The 20,857-nt window shown below is 41.1% G+C and overlaps 1 protein-coding gene across 3 annotated transcripts in view; it reads right to left on the minus strand.

Annotated features, from left to right (window-relative positions):
* Positions 1–20,857, minus strand: part of igsf21a (immunoglobin superfamily, member 21a) — a 490,857-nt gene that overhangs the window by 230,865 nt on the left and 239,135 nt on the right. For all 3 annotated transcript variants that reach the window (XM_062038249.1, XM_062038250.1, XM_062038248.1), the window contains exon 3: positions 7,093–7,214. In XM_062038249.1, the coding sequence (XP_061894233.1) occupies positions 7,093–7,214 (122 nt within the window). The remainder of the gene's footprint in view (positions 1–7,092; positions 7,215–20,857) is intronic.

Here is a 20,857-nt window from a genome sequence, read left to right on the forward strand (position 1 = left end):
CTCCTCTTTACCCTCCTCTATGCCCTCCTCTATGTCCTCCTCTATGTCCTCCTCTATGCCCTCCTCTATACCCTCCTCTATGTCCTCCTCTATGCCCTCCTCTTTACCCTCCTCTATGCCCTCCTCTATGCCCTCCTCTATACCCTCCTCTATGTCCTTCTCTATGCCCTCCTCAATGCCCTCCTCTATGCCCTCCTCTAAACCCTCCTCTATACCCTCCTCTATGCCCTCCTCTATACCCTCCTCTATGTCCTTCTCTATGCCCTCCTCAATGCCCTCCTCTATGCCCTCCTCTAAACCCTCCTCTATGTCCTCCTCTATGCCCTCCTCTATACCCTCCTCTATGTCCTCCTCTATGCCCTCCTCTATGCCCTCCTCTATGCCCTCCTCTATACCCTCCTCTATACCCTCCTCAATGCCCTCCTCTATACCTTCCTCTATGCCCTCCTCAATGCCCTCCTCTATGCCCTCCTCTATGCCCTCCTCTATACCCTCCTCTATGTCCTCCTCTATGCCCTCCTCTATACCCTCCTCTATACCCTCCTCTATGTCCTCCTCTATGCCCTCCTCTATGCCCTCCTCTATACCCTCCTCTATGTCCTTCTCTATGCCCTCCTCAATGCCCTCCTCTATGCCCTCCTCTAAACCCTCCTCTATACCCTCCTCTATGCCCTCCTCTATACCCTCCTCTATGTCCTTCTCTATGCCCTCCTCAATGCCCTCCTCTATGCCCTCCTCTAAACCCTCCTCTATGTCCTCCTCTATGCCCTCCTCTATACCCTCCTCTATGTCCTCCTCTATGCCCTCCTCTATGCCCTCCTCTATGCCCTCCTCTATACCCTCCTCTATACCCTCCTCAATGCCCTCCTCTATACCTTCCTCTATGCCCTCCTCAATGCCCTCCTCTATGCCCTCCTCTATGCCCTCCTCTATACCCTCCTCTATGTCCTCCTCTATGCCCTCCTCTATACCCTCCTCTATACCCTCCTCTATGTCCTCCTCTATGCCCTCCTCTATGCCCTTCTCTATGCCCTCCTCTATGCCCTCCTCTATACCCTCCTCTATGTCCTCCTCTATGCCCTCCTCTATACCCTCCTCTATGTCCTCCTCTATGCCCTCCTCTATGCCCTCCTCTATACCCTCCTCTATACCCTCCTCTATGCCCTCCTCTTTACCCTCCTCTATGTCCTCCTCTATGCCCTCCTCTATGTCCTCCTCTATGCCCTCCTCTATGCCCTCCTCTATACCCTCCTCTATACCCTCCTCAATGCCCTCCTCTATGCCCTCCTCTATGCCCTCCTCTATGCCCTCCTCAATGCCCTCCTCTATGCCCTCCTCTATGCCCTCCTCTATACCCTCCTCTATGTCCTCCTCTATGCCCTCCTCTATACCCTCCTCTATACCCTCCTCTATGTCCTCCTCTATGCCCTCCTCTATGCCCTTCTCTATGCCCTCCTCTATGCCCTCCTCTATACCCTCCTCTATGTCCTCCTCTATGCCCTCCTCTATACCCTCCTCTATGTCCTCCTCTATGCCCTCCTCTATGCCCTCCTCTATACCCTCCTCTATACCCTCCTCTATGCCCTCCTCTTTACCCTCCTCTATGTCCTCCTCTATGCCCTCCTCTATGTCCTCCTCTATGCCCTCCTCTATGCCCTCCTCTATACCCTCCTCTATACCCTCCTCAATGCCCTCCTCTATGCCCTCCTCTATGCCCTCTTCTATACCCTCCTCTATACCCTCCTCTATGCCCTCCTCTATGCCCTCCTCTATACACTCCTCTATGCCCTCCTCTATGTCCTCCTCTATACCCTCCTCTATGCCCTCCTCTATGCCCTCCTCTATACACTCCTCTATGCCCTCCTCTATGCCCTCCTCTATGCCCTCCTCTATACCCTCCTCTTTACCCTCCTCTATGTCCTCCTCTATGTCCTCTTCTATGTCCTCTTCTATGCCCTCCTTTATGCCCTCCTCTATGCCCTCCTTTATGTCCTCCTCTATACCCTCCTCTATGCCCTCCTCTATGTCCTCCTCTATGCCCTCCTCTATGCCCTCCTCTATACACTCCTCTATGCCCTATATGCCCTCCTCTATACCCTCCTCTATACCCTCCTCTATACACTCCTCTATACCCTCCTCTATGCCCTCCTCTATGCCCTCCTCTATGCCCTCCTCTATACACTCCTCTATGCCCTCCTCTATGTCCTCCTCTATGCCCTCCTCTATGTCCTCCTCTATACCCTCCTCTATGCCCTCCCCTATGCCCTCCTCTATGCCCTCCTCTATGCCCTCCTCTATACCCTCCTCTTTACCCTCCTCTATGTCCTCCTCTATGTCCTCTTCTATGCCCTCCTCTATGTCCTCCTCTATGTCCTCCTCTATGCCCTCTTCTATACACTCCTCTATGCCCTCCTCTATGTCCTCCTCTATACCCTCCTCTATACACTCCTCTATGCCCTCCTCTATGCCCTCCTCTATGCCCTCCTCTATGTCCTCCTCTATGCCCTCCTCTATGTCCTCCTCTATACCCTCCTCTATACACTCCTCTATGCCCTCCTCTATGTCCTCCTCTATGCCCTCCTCTATGCCCTCCTCTATGCCCTCCTCTATGTCCTCCTCTATGCCCTCCTCTATGTCCTCCTCTATACCCTCCTCTATACACTCCTCTATGCCCTCCTCTATGCCCTCCTCTATGCCCTCCTCTATGTCCTCCTCTATACCCTCCTCTATACACTCCTCTATGCCCTCCTCTATGCCCTCCTCTATGCCCTCCTCTATACCCTCCTCTATGCCCTCCTCTATGCCCTCCTCTATGCCCTCCTCTATGCCCTCCTCTATGCCCTCCTCTATACCCTCCTCTATGCCCTCCTCTATACCCTCCTCTATACCCTCTTCTATGCCCTCCTCTATGCCCTCCTCTATGCCCACTCGTAGTGGTCAAGAGTCTTCAGTGAAGGCAAAGGTAAAGTCCAATTTCACTTTCCAATTGCATTAGTCATTTATGTTCATTTTGAACAGTTTTCTGCATGCAACACTCTCACTTTTCTCCATAAAATGTTTGGATGAATGATATTGACATTGTTTCTTCTGGGATCAATTGTTTCGGTTGTTCAACTGACCTGTAGGAAAAGATACCATAACAAAAACCGAGGACTACTGTTAAAGGAGAACTGCACTTTGTGGGGAATGTTGCTTATTGTTCACAATTATTATGAGAGACAAGAAGACAAAAGTGTTTTTTTTGTTTTTTTTGCATTCTAACATGTAAAAATCATCTTGTTCTTGGTGGCTAGCGATGCAGCTAATGTTAGCAATCACTTTAAAAATGCATTCAAAAACTGTCAACAATACTTCATTTATGTTGTGTAACATGTATAATAGCACACTGTACAACATTGTTATTGTAACGCTGAGGAACTATTTTTCTAGCGTACTAAACACATTGGCGTGCTACGGTATTAGCCATAAAAGCTAACTACAGAAAGAGATAAGCTAGCTTCTAAGTCAACACGAAACACGTTTGAGTTTGTAACACACAACATTGTGATAGGACAGCAATCTGTACTGAGTGACAAACATGAACAATCATATTACAGTATCTGTAAAGTATTATTTCATCTTTTGTTTGCACACAGCTAGCCAGACAGTGCATGTAGTGTAGTTGTAATAACACACATGAAGTGCTGCGTGTATCATGATCGATATTCAAAATGGGACGTTTTTCCCGGTTTATTTGAATAAGCACTCCATTTATGTCAAAATAGCTTGACTTCAAGTTCCACATTTACAGCTTCGAGTCAAACCGACCTCACTCTCTCGGCTACCGCCCGCTCCAACGTCTCACTCTTCCTTCATGCTCGCTTTATAGAAGCAGCACTTCATCCTCACTATATTCAGCCTCAAAAAGAAAAGGTTGTGAAGACTCATTTCACCAAAAATGGTCGTCTTTGTTGTCCGTTACAAAGTCTGCCGTGATTGGAAAACACACTTGCGTCCTTTTCTGGACGTAGGAACACACATGTGTTGCTAAAAGTCAGAAGTGCACTGCTATGGAAACGGAAATCAATCAGTCAAACAATGAATAAAATGACCAAAATACGGTAAATATTGTACATATTACATATTGTTATGAAGGTGTCTGTTACTACATGATATATATATACTTGCAGTGTGTATATTGTACATATTACATGTTGTTATGAAGGTGTCTGTTACTACATTATATATATACTTGCAGTGTGTATATTGTACATATTACATATTGTTATGAATGTGTCCATTACTACATGATATATATACTTGCAGTGTGTATATTGTACATATTACATGTTGTTATGAAGGTGTCTGTTACTACATTATATATATACTTGCAGTGTGTATATTGTACATATTACATATTGTTATGAAGGTGTCTGTTACTACATTATATATATATAACCTTGCATTGTGTGTATTGTACATATTACATAATGTTATGAAGGTGTCTGTTACTACATTATATATATACTTGCAGTGTGTATATTGTACATATTACATATTGTTATGAAGGTGTCTGTTACTACATTATATATATACTTGCAGTGTGTGTATTGTACATATTACATATTGTTATGAAGGTGTCTGTTACTACATTATATATATACTTGCAGTGTGTATATTGTACATATTACATGTTGTTATGAAGGTGTCTGTTACTACATTATATATATACTTGCAGTGTGTATATTGTACATATTACATATTGTTATGAAGGTGTATGTTACTACATTATATATATATATTCTTGCAGTGTGTATATTGTACATATTACATATTGTTATGAAGGTGTCTGTTACTACATGATATATATACTTGCAGTGTGTATATTGTGCATATTGCATGTTGTTATGAAGGTGTCTGTTACTACATTATATATATATATTTGCAATGTGTATATTGTACATATTACATATTGTTATGAAGGTGTACGTTACTACATTATATATATATACTTGCAGTGTGTATTTTGTACATATTACATATTGTTATGAAGGTGTCTGTTACTACATGATATATATACTTGCAGTGTGTGTATTGTACATATTACATATTGTTATGAAGGTGTCTGTTACTACATTATATATATACTTGCAGTGTGTATATTGTACATATTACATATTGTTATGAAGGTGTCTGTTACTACATTATATATATATATATATATATATATATATATATATATATATATATATATATATATATATATATATATATATATATATATATATATACTTGCAGTGTGTATATTGTACATATTACATATTGTTATGAAGGTGTCTGTTACTACATTATATATATATACTTGCAGTGTGTGTATTGTACATATTACATAATGTTATGAAGGTGTCTGTTACTACATTATATATATACTTGCAGTGTGTATATTGTACATATTACATATTGTTATGAAGGTGTCTGTTACTACACGATATATATACTTGCAGTGTGTATATTGTACATATTACATATTGTTATGAAGGTGTCTGTTACTACATTATATATATATACTTGCAGTGTGTGTATTGTACATATTACATAATGTTATGAAGGTGTCTGTTACTACATTATATATATACTTGCAGTGTGTATATTGTACATATTACATATTGTTATGAAGGTGTCTGTTACTACATTATATATATACTTGCAGTGTGTATATTGTACATATTACATATTGTTATGAAGGTGTCTGTTACTACATTATATATATACTTGCAGTGTGTATATTGTACATATTACATGTTGTTATGAAGGTGTCTGTTACTACATTATATATATATATTTGCAATGTGTATATTGTACATATTACATATTGTTATGAAGGTGTACGTTACTACATTATATATATATACTTGCAGTGTGTATTTTGTACATATTACATATTGTTATGAAGGTGTCTGTTACTACATGATATATATACTTGCAGTGTGTGTATTGTACATATTACATATTGTTATGAAGGTGTCTGTTACTACATGATATATATACTTGCAGTGTGTGTATTGTACATATTACATATTGTTATAAAGGTGTCTGTTACTACATTATATATATATATATATATATATATATATATATATATATATATATATATATATATATATATATATATATATATATATATATATATATATATATATATATACTTGCAGTGTGTATATTGTACATATTACATATTGTTATGAAGGTGTCTGTTACTACATTATATATATATATATATATATATATATATATATATATATATATATATATATATATATATATATATATATATATATATATATATATATATATATATATATATATACTTGCAGTGTGTATATTGTACATATTACATATTGTTATGAAGGTGTCTGTTACTACATTATATATATACTTGCAGTGTGTATATTGTACATATTACATGTTGTTATGAAGGTGTCTGTTACTACATTATATATATATACTTGCAATGTGTATATTGTACATATTACATATTGTTATGAAGGTGTATGTTACTACATTATATATATATACTTGCAGTGTGTATTTTGTACATATTACATATTGTTATGAAGGTGTCTGTTACTACATGATATATATACTTGCAGTGTGTATATTGTACATATTACATATTGTTATGAAGGTGTCTGTTACTACATTATATATATACTTGCAGTGTGTATATTGTACATATTACATATTGTTATGAAGGTGTCTGTTACTACATTATATATATATACTTGCAGTGTGTATATTGTACATATTACATATTGTTATGAAGGTGTCTGTTACTACATGATATATATACTTGCAGTGTGTATATTGTACATATTACATATTGTTATGAAGGTGTCTGTTACTACATTATATATATACTTGCAGTGTGTATATTGTACATATTACATAATGTTATGAAGGGGGAATCTCAAAGGTGAGACCTTTAAGATTTTAAAATGTCATATTTTATCTATGGAAATCATCAAAAGTTCATCACTTGCTTGAGGTAGGAGACCCGGTGGTGGAAAAGGCTTCATTTGTGGAGGAATAAAGGTAATTGATGAGGAGGCTCACCGGACAGTGGACTGGTAGACCAGGTCCTCACGCCTGCGGTAGTCCTCCATGTGGGAGTAGTTGGTATTGAACATGGCATCGTAGGTGAAGATTTTCTGCTTGATGGTGCCTCCGTCTGTGACCTGTGGAGCAAAGAGAGATGATCCATCTGCTGACGGATGGGACAGCATTGACCTTTTTGCACCTTGAGCTTGGCCTGCGCACCACCTGTAGTCTACGGTGCCTGCGCACCACCTGTAGTCTACGGTGCCTGCAGTGCAGCAGATATGTGGATCTGCCTCATTGATTCATGCGCTGCAATGATGAGCTTGTAGATGGTCACTGAACACCTGCTTACTGGATAGCATCTGCGCTATACTAGGGTTGTCCCTTTACCCATATTCCGGTACCGGTACCGTTACCTAAATCAGGCCTGGCCCTAACCAATCTGGCGCCCTAGGCAAGATTTTAGGTGGCGCCCCCCCACATCGGCAGTGAAGTGTATATACTCACAAGAAACCGAATAGCTTTCTCTTTGACCTTTTTTTTTACTTAAAGAAAGCACATTAACATATTATATGAGAATGTTATGTTATGATTATCTTTAACCGAATCACAGCAGTGCTCAAATTAAAAAAACAGCATTCCCTCTCATGTGATATTGCTTAATTAACATTAATGATGTGCACTTTAACAACTAGGCTTACAACTATACCTAATATATAAAGGGGTGGAAAAGTGACTATTACCTGCAGGGCAAACATTAGCTAACCAGAAGGCAATAACAATGTAAACAGAAAACACCTGCTGAAAAGATCTAATACAAATGTCCCTGAGGAATGTAAGGTGGGAGTACTGTAATTACCTAACGCTACATTATTATTTTCCATAACAATTTAGCCCCCTCCACAATATTAACCCGACGTTAAAACAGAACTAGCTATTTATTGATTAGCAATTGCCGAATCATGTAACATTAGCTTAATGCTAAAAAGCCAGGTTACTATCACATTCTGTAACAGACAAATAATTTCATGTAGGCTAACGTTACCTCCCTGCTACCTCTGTCTTTTTCTCGCTTCTCCTCTTCTTTTCTCTTTTTTCTTCCCTGGGCACCTGACAGTTTTGGCCGTTTTGACATCTTGTGTTGATTTTTCGATGCGGTGACGTCCATAAACAGTCATGATACGGGAAGGGAGAGGGCGCACCGTGCGGGGGGAGGGGGGGCGTAATGTTGTAACAAATAATATTTCTATTAAATAGGCTTTACTTTGCATTGTAATTAACATGGGATTATTTTTTGTATTTACAAATAATAGTACCAACTTTTTTTTTTTTTTTTTTCTCCAACATTTGTGGCACTGGCGTGGCGCCCCCTGATGGACAGCGCCCTTAGCATTTGCCTATACGGCCTATGCCACGGGCCGGCCCTGACCTAAATGTATTTGGACACTTTAGATTTCCCAACTCATATGGAAACAGGGTTTGTAAAGGGGACCACAAAAAATGGCATGATTGGCTTTATTTTTACAAAAATCTTAGTGTACATGAAACATATGTTTATTATTGTCATTTAGTCCTTAAATAATATAGTGAACATACTAAACAACTTTAGTAGTAAGTAAACAAACAAAGACTCCTAATTAGTCTGCTGACGTATGCAGTAACATATTGTGTCATTTATACACCTATTATTTTGTACACATTATGAGGGACAAACTGTAAAAATGCATTATTAATCTACTTGTTCATTTACTGTTAATATCTGCTTATTTTCTGTTTGAACATGTTCCATCTACACTTCTGTTCAAATGTAATAATCACTTATTCTTCTCTTCTTTGATACTTGACATTCGTTTTGGATGATACCACACATTTAGGTATCGATCCGATACCAAGTAGTTGCAGGATCATACATTAAAATATAATACCGAATAAACCAATAATAATATGGTTAAAAAATACTGATGTAAAGGGTAGGTGTCGTCTTGTTTTCTGTTTCAACATGTTCTATCTACACTTCTGTTCAGATGTAATAATCACTTATTCTTCTCTTCTTTGATACTTGACATTACTTTTGGATGATACCACACATTTAGGTATCGATCCGATACCAAGTAGTTACAAGATCATACATTGGTCATATTCAAAGTCCTCATGTGTATTTACTGACTTTATAAACATAATATGAATTTAAAAAAAAAAAGGAAAACATATTGATGTAATCATAATAGTATCGACTAGGTACGCTCTTGTACTTGGTATCATTACAGTGGATGACAGGTGTAGCTCCACCCATGGCATTTGTTTACAATCAGGAGTGCTAACCTGTTAGCGGTGTCGCCGGTGAGCTATTGTATCCTCCCACGGTGTGTAGTGAAGCATGTTTAGCTATTCCTTGTCCTCCAGTGATAATGCTACTTAATTTGTCACCATGGAGGCCAGGATTAGTGCTTTAGAAGTAGAAAACAGTAATATGTTCCTGTGTTTCAGTGTTATAACTTCACCTTTATCTTTATTTTTTACACCAAAATGCGTCCGTTGTCCATTTTTTGTCCACACACTGTGTCTGCTTGTCAGTACTCAGTGTGTGCGCGCTGCCGAACATGCTCCTCTGCTAGTAAAAGCAGCAATGTTTACGACGTGACGGCGCGTTACAAAAAAAAAATAAAAAATGATTTGGTACTTTTCAAACAGAGCATAGTATTGTTTTTGATTCATTACAACGCTACGGTGCAGTGTCTTAAGGCGTGCGCGGTCGTACCAGGGTGATGACAAGGATGCGGCATTGTGCGGCGGTAATGGCTTGTGGCGAGATAGCGCGGAGCTAAGAGTGTATTGAACACACTCAAGGCAGGACGGATGATGGAGAAGTCCTTTCCTCCCCTCTCATATTCACAGGACTGCTAAAGTCACTTAGCATGTGAATGCCAGTCATTTCTTCTCGTCTCCCAAGCCTCAAGCAGCCATCAAGTGGGGGGGAAAAAAATGGTGACAGGATTTTAATGGAGCCGCTAATGCAGCTTTGAAGAGGGAAATTGTTGCTGGGCCTTGAAGCCATCTTAGCCTCTTCCAGTTAAGAAGGTATCATCCACATCAATCCTTTCACTGGGTAAACAAGGTGGAGGCATTCCTTGATGAGCCTCCATGGTGCACACGCTGCCACGTCAAGACAAAGCCAAACTATTTGCATGCGCGTCAGAGAAGCTCTTACCTCAAGAAGATAGCTCAGCGCCTCGGGCTTCGTGTGCCGAGCGCTGCGTCGACGGTGCTGAAACGTCTACAAGCAGGAGCGTGGACATAAATTAGCTTCAAGGCCGTAGCCGGGAAGTGGGCAACCACGGGTATTTTAAAACACGGAAAACCACCATGGCGTCGTTTCGGTAGCACTTTCAACATCAACGCATGGATAAAGTTGTCTCGGTTTGTGACGCAAAACAGGCCAAAGAAGAAGGTGCAGTTTTCATGTTTAATAGTTAGGGATACTGCTTCGTGATGCTAAGTGTTTCACTGAAGCTGCGTCTGTTCAGCACTCGGCTGCCGCCAGAACAAAGAAGCTCTGAGGCTTGTTGCTCATCCTCAGTGTATTCGGGCTCAAAAATATGGGCTTCCCAATAGGGGTGTAGGAAAAAATGGATTCGAATTCGAATCGAGATTCTCACGTTGTGAAAAACAGAATCCATTCTCATTTTTAAAAAATCGATTTTTGTTTTTAAATGTATTTATTAGAAAAAATATTGTTTTTAATTAATCAATCCAACAAAACAATACACAGAAATACCATAACAATGCAATAACTGCATATATAAACTGCATATATAACTGCAGAAGTGCAATAAACAGAGCAATTGAGAGGAGACACAAACACCACACACAACAATTGAGAGGAGACACAAACACCACACACAACAATTGAGAGGAGACACAAACACCACACACAACAATTGAGAGGAGACACAAACACCACACACAACAATTGAGAGGAGACACAAACACCACACACAACAATTGAGAGGAGACACAAACACCACACACAACAATTGAGAGGAGACACAAACACCACACACAACAAACAAAAATGAATATTATCAACAACAGTATCAATATTAGTTACAATTTCAACATAGCAGTGATTAAAAATGCCTCATTGACATTATCATTAGACATTTATAATAAAAGAACAATAGTGTGACAGTGGCTTACACTTGCATCACATCTCATAAGCTTGACAACACACTGTGTCCAATATTTGCACAAAGATAAAATAAGTCATATTTTTGCTTCATTTAATAGTAAAAAAAAATTACATTATTGCAATCAGTTGATAAAACATTGTCCTTTACAATTATAAAAGCTTTTTACACAAATCTACTACTCTGTCAGCAGACTGGGGTAGATCCTGCTGAAATCTATGTATTCCATCAATAGACAATCCTTTTCAATCGGGAAAATATCATTTTTGAATCGAGAATCGTGTTGAATTGAAAAAAAATGGATATTGAATCGAATGGTGGGACACCCAAAGATTCACAGCCCTAGTTCCCAATATGGTGGTTGTTGTCTCTCACTAAGTATGCCATGAGTACTAGGTTTGTTATTAATGAAGGGAACTCTACTGTATTTTCCGAACCATAGGGCGCACCGGATTTTATGCGCACTGCCGATGAATGCTCTATTTTTGATCTTTTTTCATTTATAAGGCGCACCGGATTATAGGGCGCATTAAAGGAGTCATATTATTTATTTATTTTTTCTAAATGTAAAACACATCCTTGTGGTCTACATAATGCTGGTTCTCTGCTCAAAATGTTGCATAAATGATGTTTTACTCATCATCTTCAACTCACTTTCTGACAGTCTCTTCAGGATGCCCCGTTTTGTGGGCGGTCTTATTTACGTGCCTCCACTTGGACAGCGTCATCTTTGTTGTAGCGGTGTAGCGTGCAAGGACGGGAGTGGAAGAAGTGTCAAAAGATGGCGCTAACTGTTTTAATGACATTCACTCTTTACTTCAATCAATAACGGAGCAGCATCTCCTCATCCGTGGCTCACTAGTGCAACAACAACGCCCGAAATGTGTCCCGTGACAAAACCGTCCCACCGGAACTCTCTAATAACTAAAGTTCCTTGGGTGAATAATGTCAACTCACTACACCGGTATGTTTTAGTGCTTTCATGGTGAGTTTACTGACAGATATAAGTAAGAACGTTACACTACTTGATATTAGAAATGGCAACAGTGGAGGATGAATGTCACACAACAAGAAGATGGAGAAAAAGAAGAAGATTATCGACTACGGTGTCGGCACGGACTACAAAGGCGGAGGCGCGCAATTTTTCAGGATTTATGCAGATCCCAAATACAGATCAGCAAGTACCAGAAGGTAAGATAAGTAGCTTTTGCATAATATCGCAAAACAAAACACCAGAGAATATGTCTTACCTTATACACACAGCATAATAATACTCCTATGTTGAAGCACATCAAGCGGTGTGGCTTCATAGCTTACCAAAGTCCTACTAAAACATTTTGACCGATTTTTGAGCGCTGTGTGTAATGTTCTATACTTTCAATGGGACATATAAAATGTCAGTGTTGTTTACTTAAGTCATATTGCAGTCTACACATATCTCTTATGTTTGACTGCCATCTACTGGTCACTCTTATCATTACACCATGTACCAAATAAAATGTCTTTGAGGTCGAGAATTATTCCGTACATTAGGCGCACCGGGTTATAAGGTGCGCTGTGGAGTTTTGAGAGAAACAAAAGGATTTATATAGTCCGGAAAATACGTTAGTAATGAATGAGCAGGATTTGGCCCACGGTCCGCCAGTTGAATAGCACTGCTTTATTGATATAGTTTTATGGTTTTTAGGTTTCACTGCACTACAAGCCTGAGCAGATGGTTTTACTCCAAGTAAAATCCAACCTGAAACATTGCCGACTTAGTCTTTGATGCTTTGGCAAGAGCAAACCTTTGACGCCTGGATAGATTCACAGATTGTGTTTGAGCTAAGATTGGAGAAAGCAATTTGCCATAACGTCATTCGGGTAATTTCAGGGAAATTACTGCAAACAAATGCATTTTTGCTGTCGATAAATAATGACCAACATATCCTCGGTCGGATGAGGAGTAATTCCGAGGTAGTTTATGGCCTTGTTGTGTGATTAGTCCTCATTATCACAAAATAAGTCGTGCACCCGTGCCTATCTCCAAGACTTGTATTTTCCTAGGTAAAGCTCGGGAGTAATGGTGTTGGCACACTCCCACTTCCACAGCCCTTTCTCCAACAATTGGGGACGGCGTGGCGCGGTTGGGAGAGTGGCCGTGCCAGCAACCTGATTGTTCCTGGTTCGATCCCCACCTACTACCAACCTCGTCACGTCCGTTGTGTCCTTGAGCAAGGTGGTGGTTAGCGCCTTGCATGGCAGCTCCCGCCATCAGTGTGTGAATGTGTGAATGTGGAAATACTGTCAAAGCGCTTTGACTACCTTGAAAGTAGAAAAGCACTATATAAGTATAACCCATACATTCCTGTGAGCGGGCTTTCAAAAGGCACCAATGTAAACTAGCAGCGAGTGACATTTGCGGGTGTTAGAAATAGAACTGACCGCTAAATTCCGACTAAATGCCGACTCGGTAACGAATCTTGGGTATTATCTTGGAGCCAACTCTCTCATTTGAGTCACACATTAAGAGTGTTACTAAAACAGACTTCGTTCATCTCCGTAATATCGCTAAAATGTGTTCCATTTTGTCCACTAGCGTCGCTGAGATTATTATTCATGCGTTCTTACGTCTCGTCTCCATTACTGTAACCTATTATTTTCATGTCTCCCTATGTCTAGCATTCAAAGATTACAGATGGTACAAAATGCGGCTGCTAGACTTTTGACAAGAACAAGAAAGTTAGATCATATTACGCCTATACTGTATATACCTTTATATACATATATACCTATATACTTATACTGTATATACCTTTATATACAGATATACAAACGTACATCTATACCTATATATATACCTATACTACACGGTCTAGCTACAGCCTATCTTGCTGATTGTATTGTACCATATGTCCCGACAAGAAATCTGCCTTCAAAGAACTTATTAGTGATTCCCAGAGCCCCAACAAAGTCTGCGGGCTATAGAGCGTTTTCTGTTGGGGCTCCAGTACTATGGAATGTTCTAGCAGTAACAGTTAGAGATGCTACCTCAGTAGAAGAATTTAAGTCCCATCTTAAAACTCATTTGTATACTCTAGCCTTTAAATAGACCCCCTTTTTTAGACCAGTTGATCTGCCGTTTCTCTTCTGCTCTGCCCCCCTCTCCTTCGTGGGGGGGCACAGGTTCGGTGGCAACGGATGAAGCGCTGGCTGTCCAGGGTCGGGACTCATCTGTGCATTGGTTGGGGACATCTCTGCACTACTGACTTGTCTCCACTCAAGATGATCTCCTGCTGGCCCCACTATGGACTGGACTCTCACACTATTATGTCAGATCCACTATGGACTGGACTCTCACACTATTATGTTAGATCCACTATGGACTGGACACTCACAATATTATGTTAAATCCACTATGGACTGGACTCTCACTAGTATGTTAGATCCACTATGGACTGGACTCACACTATTATGTTAGATCAACTATGGACTGGACTCTCACACTATTATGTTAGATCCACTATGGACTGGACTCTCACTATTATGTTAGATCCACTATGGACTGGACTCTCACACTATTATGTTAGATCCACTATGGACTGGACTTTCACAATATTATGTTAGATCCACTATGGACTGGACTCTCACTATTATGTTAGATCCACTATGGACTGGACTCTCACTATTATGTTAGATCCACTATGGACTGGACTCTCACACTATTATGTTAGATCCACTATGGACTGGACTTTCACAATATTATGTCAGATCTACTATGGACTGGACTCTCACACTATTATGTTAGATCCACTATGGACTGGACTCTCACACTATTATGTTAGATCCACTATGGACTGGACTCTCACACTATTATGTTAGATCCACTATGGACTGGACTCTCACACTACTATGTTAGATCCACTATGGACTGGACTCTCACACTACTATGTTAGATCCACTATGGACTGGACTCTCACTATTATGTTAGATCCACTATGGACTGGACTCTCACACTATTATGTTAGATCCACTATGGACTGGACTCTCACTATTATGTTAGATCCACTATGAACTGGACTCTCACACTATTATGTTAGATCCACTATGGACTGGACTCTCACACTATTATGTTAGATCTACTATGGACTGGACTCTCACACTATTATGTTAGATCCACTATGGACTGGACTCTCACACTATTATGTTAGATCCACTATGGACTGGACTCTCACACTATTATGTTAGATCCACTATGGACTGGACTCTCACACTATTATGTTAGATCCACTATGGACTGGACTCTCACACTATTATGTTAGATCCACTATGAACTGGACTCTCACACTATTATGTTAGATCCACTATGGACTGGACTCTCACACTATTATGTTAGATCCACTACGGACTGGACTCTCACACTATTATGTTAGATCCACTATGGACCGGACTCTCACACTATTATGTTAGATCCACTATGGACTGGACTCTCACACTATTATGTTAGATCCACTATGGACCGGACTCTCACACTATTATGTTAGATCCACTATGGACTAGACTCACACTATTATGTTAGATCCACTATGGACTGGACTCACACTATTATGTTAGATCCACTATGGACTGGACTCTCACTATTATGTTAGATCCACTATGGACTGGACTCTCACTATTATGTTAGATCCACTATGGACTGGACTTTCACACTATTATGTTAGATCCACTATGGACTGGACTCTCACAATATTATGTTAGATCCACTATGGACTGGACTCTCACAATATTATGTTAGATCCACTATGGACTGGACTCTCACACTCTTATGTTAGATCCACTATGGACTGGACTCTCACACTATTATGTTAGATCCACTATGGACTGGACTCTCACAATATTATGTTAGATCCACTATGGACTGGACTCTCACACTATTATGTTAGATCCACTATGGACTGGACTCTCACAATATTATGTTAGATCCACTATGGACTGGACTCTCACACTATTATGTTAGATCCACTATGGACTGGACTCTCACACTATTATGTTAGATCCACTATGGACTGGACTCTCACTATTATGTTAGATCCACTATGGACTGGACTCTCACACTATTATGTTAGATCCACTCGACGCCAATTGCACCGGTCGCCCAGGAGGGGGGGGGGTCCCCACATCTGCGGTCCCCTCCAAGGTCTCTCATTGTCATCCCATTGGGTTGAGTTTTTCTTTGCCCTGATGTGGGATCTGATGTGGGATCTGAGCCCAGTGCAGCCCTTGGAGACACTGGTGATTTAGGTCAATATAAGTAAACATTGATTGATTGAAATGAAGGGAGCACAAGGTAACGGCCAGCGGGTGTGCACACGTGAAAAGCAAGTCCTCAACCAATCCCATTGAATATGTTGTGAAGCTCATGTTGTGAACTAAGTGGGCCATTACTGATGTCCTCGCCTGATTGCGCCACAGTTCAATCATGCAATCTTTATCCATCAGCTGAGGAGACGTTAGATAACAGGAAGCGCGAGGAGCAGCTCTGCAGAGCGGGCTCACACTGACTCACCCGCAATAGCACACTCGGACACGCGTCACACCTGCTAAGTGAGGAACCGGTGAGTCACCTTTGAAAAAGCTGAACTCTGTATCCGCCTCATATTTTGTCAATACTGTAGGGGTCTTGTCAAAGTTACAAATGCATCCGAGGTTGTAGCCTTTGGAATTTGACCAACGTTAATGGGAAATGATGGGTGTGTGGTGCGGGTCAGTACCAATGATGGGTGTGTGGTACGGGTCAGTACCAATGATGGGTGTGTGGTGCGGGTCAGTACTAATGATGGGTGTGTGGTACGGGTCAGTACCAATGATGGGTGTGTAGTACGGGTCAGTACTGTACAGAAGGGACAATAAGTTACAGTCAGGAAGTTTCATTGCTTAAACAAATGTCTAGCTTAAAAATCATCTTTCATTTTTAAAGTCTCCTGTTCAACGTCCGATGAAATATTATCTTGGACCCAACTCTCTCGTTTTAATTCACACATGAAGAGTGTCACCAAAACAGACTTCTTTCATCCCCGTAATAGCACTAAAACTCGTCCCCTTCTGTCCACTAACGACCCTGAGATCATTAAAGTTAAAGTACCGATGGTAGTCACACATCACCCTTGTTCCACCCCCTTGGGAGGAGAGGGGAGCAGTGAGCAGCAGCGGTGGCTGTCAAAGGCCAGAATGTGTTCTCATCCTTCTACTGTGCAGGTGAGAGGCAAGAATAAACTTCCAGGGAGCAGGGAAGCGAGGAAACAGCAGACCACTCGATAATGTCAACATAGGGAGACACAGAAGTGAATATGTCGCCGATATGAATAGTTTGTCTGCGTTGGCGCTTATAACAACAATGCTTGGTTAATGTTCAAGTCCCGAAATGTAAATGGAGTATTGTTGGCGCTTTTTGGATGCTTTTATTTTATTTTTATTTATGTTTAATTACGAGTTAGAATGCATATAAAAAAAAAAGACTTCCATCATAATGATTGTGAACAATTAGCAACATTTCAAAAAAGTGCATTTCCCCTTTGAAGTAATACACTTATCACTCTGCTTTCATGAACCGTCTTCCAACTGCATATGCCAGCTAAAGGTTGTTTTTTTATTTATTTAAAGTAAGGCAATAATTACTTTCCCTGGGAATGATTTACATTTATTAAAGAGTAATTATGTTACTGATTGAATTACTTTTTTTTGTGCAAAGTAACAAGTAACTATAAATTTTAAAAGTAAATTTCTAAAACACTGTTTGAGGTGAGCAAACCAAGCGTTTAGTTTAAACTTCCCCAGATCTCATGGTAAACAAACAACCCACATATTTTCAAGTATTTCTTATATATATATATATAAATAACCCGTTCATGAATGAGTATATCCGTTTAGCCACCGTGTTCAATGGAGAAGTCTGATCTACCAAATGTGCCGGCAGCATACCACTTCCCCTTCCAGCTGTCCTGGATGAACTGAAATTATTTTTTCCAATCATTTTGGAACTTGCAAGCGTACTTCTTCTTCTTACTCGTCGTCGCCATGTCTCTTCTTCGTGCTTCCGCTTCGTCTCTGTTATGTTTTTGGACATTACTACTTGCCGTAGTTTTGAAGCAATGCATGATGGGAATCGGGATGTTGTGTGTCACTGTATCGGCTGGAATAAACACACGCTGAGAAATAGCTCCGTGCCTGCCTACTTTATGGGTTATAGATAAATCTATGGATAACGGAGACATATATAATAGTCTCCTTTTCAGGTGAGAGAGGACGCTAAAGGCACGCCCCCAATATTGTTGTCCAGGTGGAAATCGCGAGAAATTCGGGAGAATGGTTACCCGGGAGATTTTCGGGGGGGGGGGGCACTGAAATTCGGGAGTCTCCCGGGAAAATCGTGAGGGTTGGCAAGTATGGCTTGGTGGGAGTAACAAAGTACCGGATTCGGTATCCATCCCTAATAAAGAAGTACGTACTGTACTATTTGAGTCTATTTAACTCAATTAGGATACACTTTTAGAATTAGCTTTGTGAAACTACCCACAACCATACTTGCCAACCTTAGGGGGGGCCGGGTTCGGTGGTAGCGGGGGTGTACATTGTAGCCCGGAAGAGTTAGGGCTGCAAGGGATTCTGGGTATTTGTTCTGTTGTGTTTATGTTGTGTTACGGTGCGGAAGTTCTCCCGAAATGTGTTTGTCATTCTTGTTTGGTGTGGGTTCTGTCAAGACGAGGACTTTGGTGCGGCTTACGAGCTGCGAGGAATGTTTTCCTGTGGTGCAAACGGACTATAACGGACTTCGGAAGAAGGTAGGAACATGTTTAATCTTGACCATTAAAAGAACAAACAAAAGGCGCGCACACGGCGGAGACACAAACTTAGCGTATGGAAACAAAACTAACACTAAGACAGAAACTATGAACATGAAACAAAACTACACTTACTGTGACGTGAGCAGAACAGCATGAACTATGATATCAAGAGTAATGTCGCCAGGTCGACTACCTGGCAACTACAGGCTTAAATAATAATGACATGATTAGTGACAACAGGTGCGTGAGTCCAACACATGACAGGTGAAACTAATAAGTTGACTTGGTAACCAAAACAACAGGATCTAAAAGAGTCCAAAAACCAACAGAACATAACCAAACAAAACATGACCACAGAACATGAGAGGTTCACAGTGTGGCGCATATTTGTAACAGTGTTAAAGTTGTTTATACGTCCACCCTCAGTGTGACCTGTATGGCTGTTGACCAAGTATGCCTTGCAGTCACTTCCGTGTGTCTGTAGGGAGAAAAAGCGGACAGGTTGTAGAGGACGCTAAAGGCAGTGCCATCACAGCACGCCCTCAATATTGTCGTCCGGGTGAAAATCGGGAGAAATTCGGGAGAATGGTTGCCCCGGGAGATTTTCGGGAGGGGCACTGAAATTCGGGAGTCTCCCGGGAAAATCAGGAGGGTCGGCAAGTATGCCCACAACCCCACCAGAGGTCTTTCAGCAACTTTGAACGCATCTTCGGATGTCTAGCAGTTGTGCTGGGAAGATGTGCCAGAGTAGGGAGAGAAAGTCTGCAGAAGTGGGAGGGCGTGAGAAGAGGGATGGTCTTTGATTGCAGTAACGTAGCATCAGCGGGGAAAGGTTCCTAGGACTGTTTTGCAGAATGTAGGCCATGCAGGCACACAGCTGCGAGTACGGCAGAATTAAAGAGTCACATCACATCACCGTGTCTGGATCGCGGCAGAGAGCGAATTAGGGCCGTAGGGGATCACCGTGGGGTGGAAAAAAGGAGCTAACAACAGGTAGCTGAAAACGGGGACTTGTGAGGATAACACAGAACTCTCAGCAGACACATAATGACGCCTCCCGTTTTATTGGGCTCAGCCGAGCACCGGGACTCGGGGGTTAACCTAAGCCCTCCTCCCTCTGCCAGTCTGGGGCCGGACTATTTATAGGCTGCAGCTGCATGGGCAGCCACTGGAGGAAATTCCACTGATTGACCGCAGGCCGACTGTGAGCGATTCAACCTGAGTCCTGCTTCATCACTGCAGGCAAGAACCGCCACGCCGACGGAACCGACCCTGCACTACTCTGTCCTACATATGCATGGCGGAGCGCCACTTTAAATGTTAATCTCCATTTCTTTGCCGATCCAGAAATCTACACGTCCTCAATGCCCGTGAGATGGCTGCATAGCTCCTACAATAATCAGAATAGGAAACTAATGAGATTTATTCCTATTGAGCCCCTCATTAGCAGACGGAGACACGTCGCAACAAAGGAGATGATCAGAGCTTTGTCATGAACCGGCTTGGTACGTTTTGTCGTATCCATGCTAATTTTCCTAATATTATTATCACATTAAGTGTCTTTTTGAAACAGACTGGGGCGGGCGGGCGCATCGGGAGACAAAGTCTTCTTGTAAAAGAGTATAATTGCTAAGAGTAAGAGAAAAATTAATCAAATAACGTTATTGAAAAACCGGAACTGGAGCGAGAGTGTTTTACTTCTCATTTATGCCCATTGTCAGAGGTGGGTAGTAACGCGCTACATTTACTCCGTTACATCTACTTGAGTAACTT

Source organism: Entelurus aequoreus, linkage group LG26, assembly GCF_033978785.1.
Source record: "Entelurus aequoreus isolate RoL-2023_Sb linkage group LG26, RoL_Eaeq_v1.1, whole genome shotgun sequence".
Taxonomy (NCBI): domain Eukaryota; kingdom Metazoa; phylum Chordata; class Actinopteri; order Syngnathiformes; family Syngnathidae; genus Entelurus; species Entelurus aequoreus.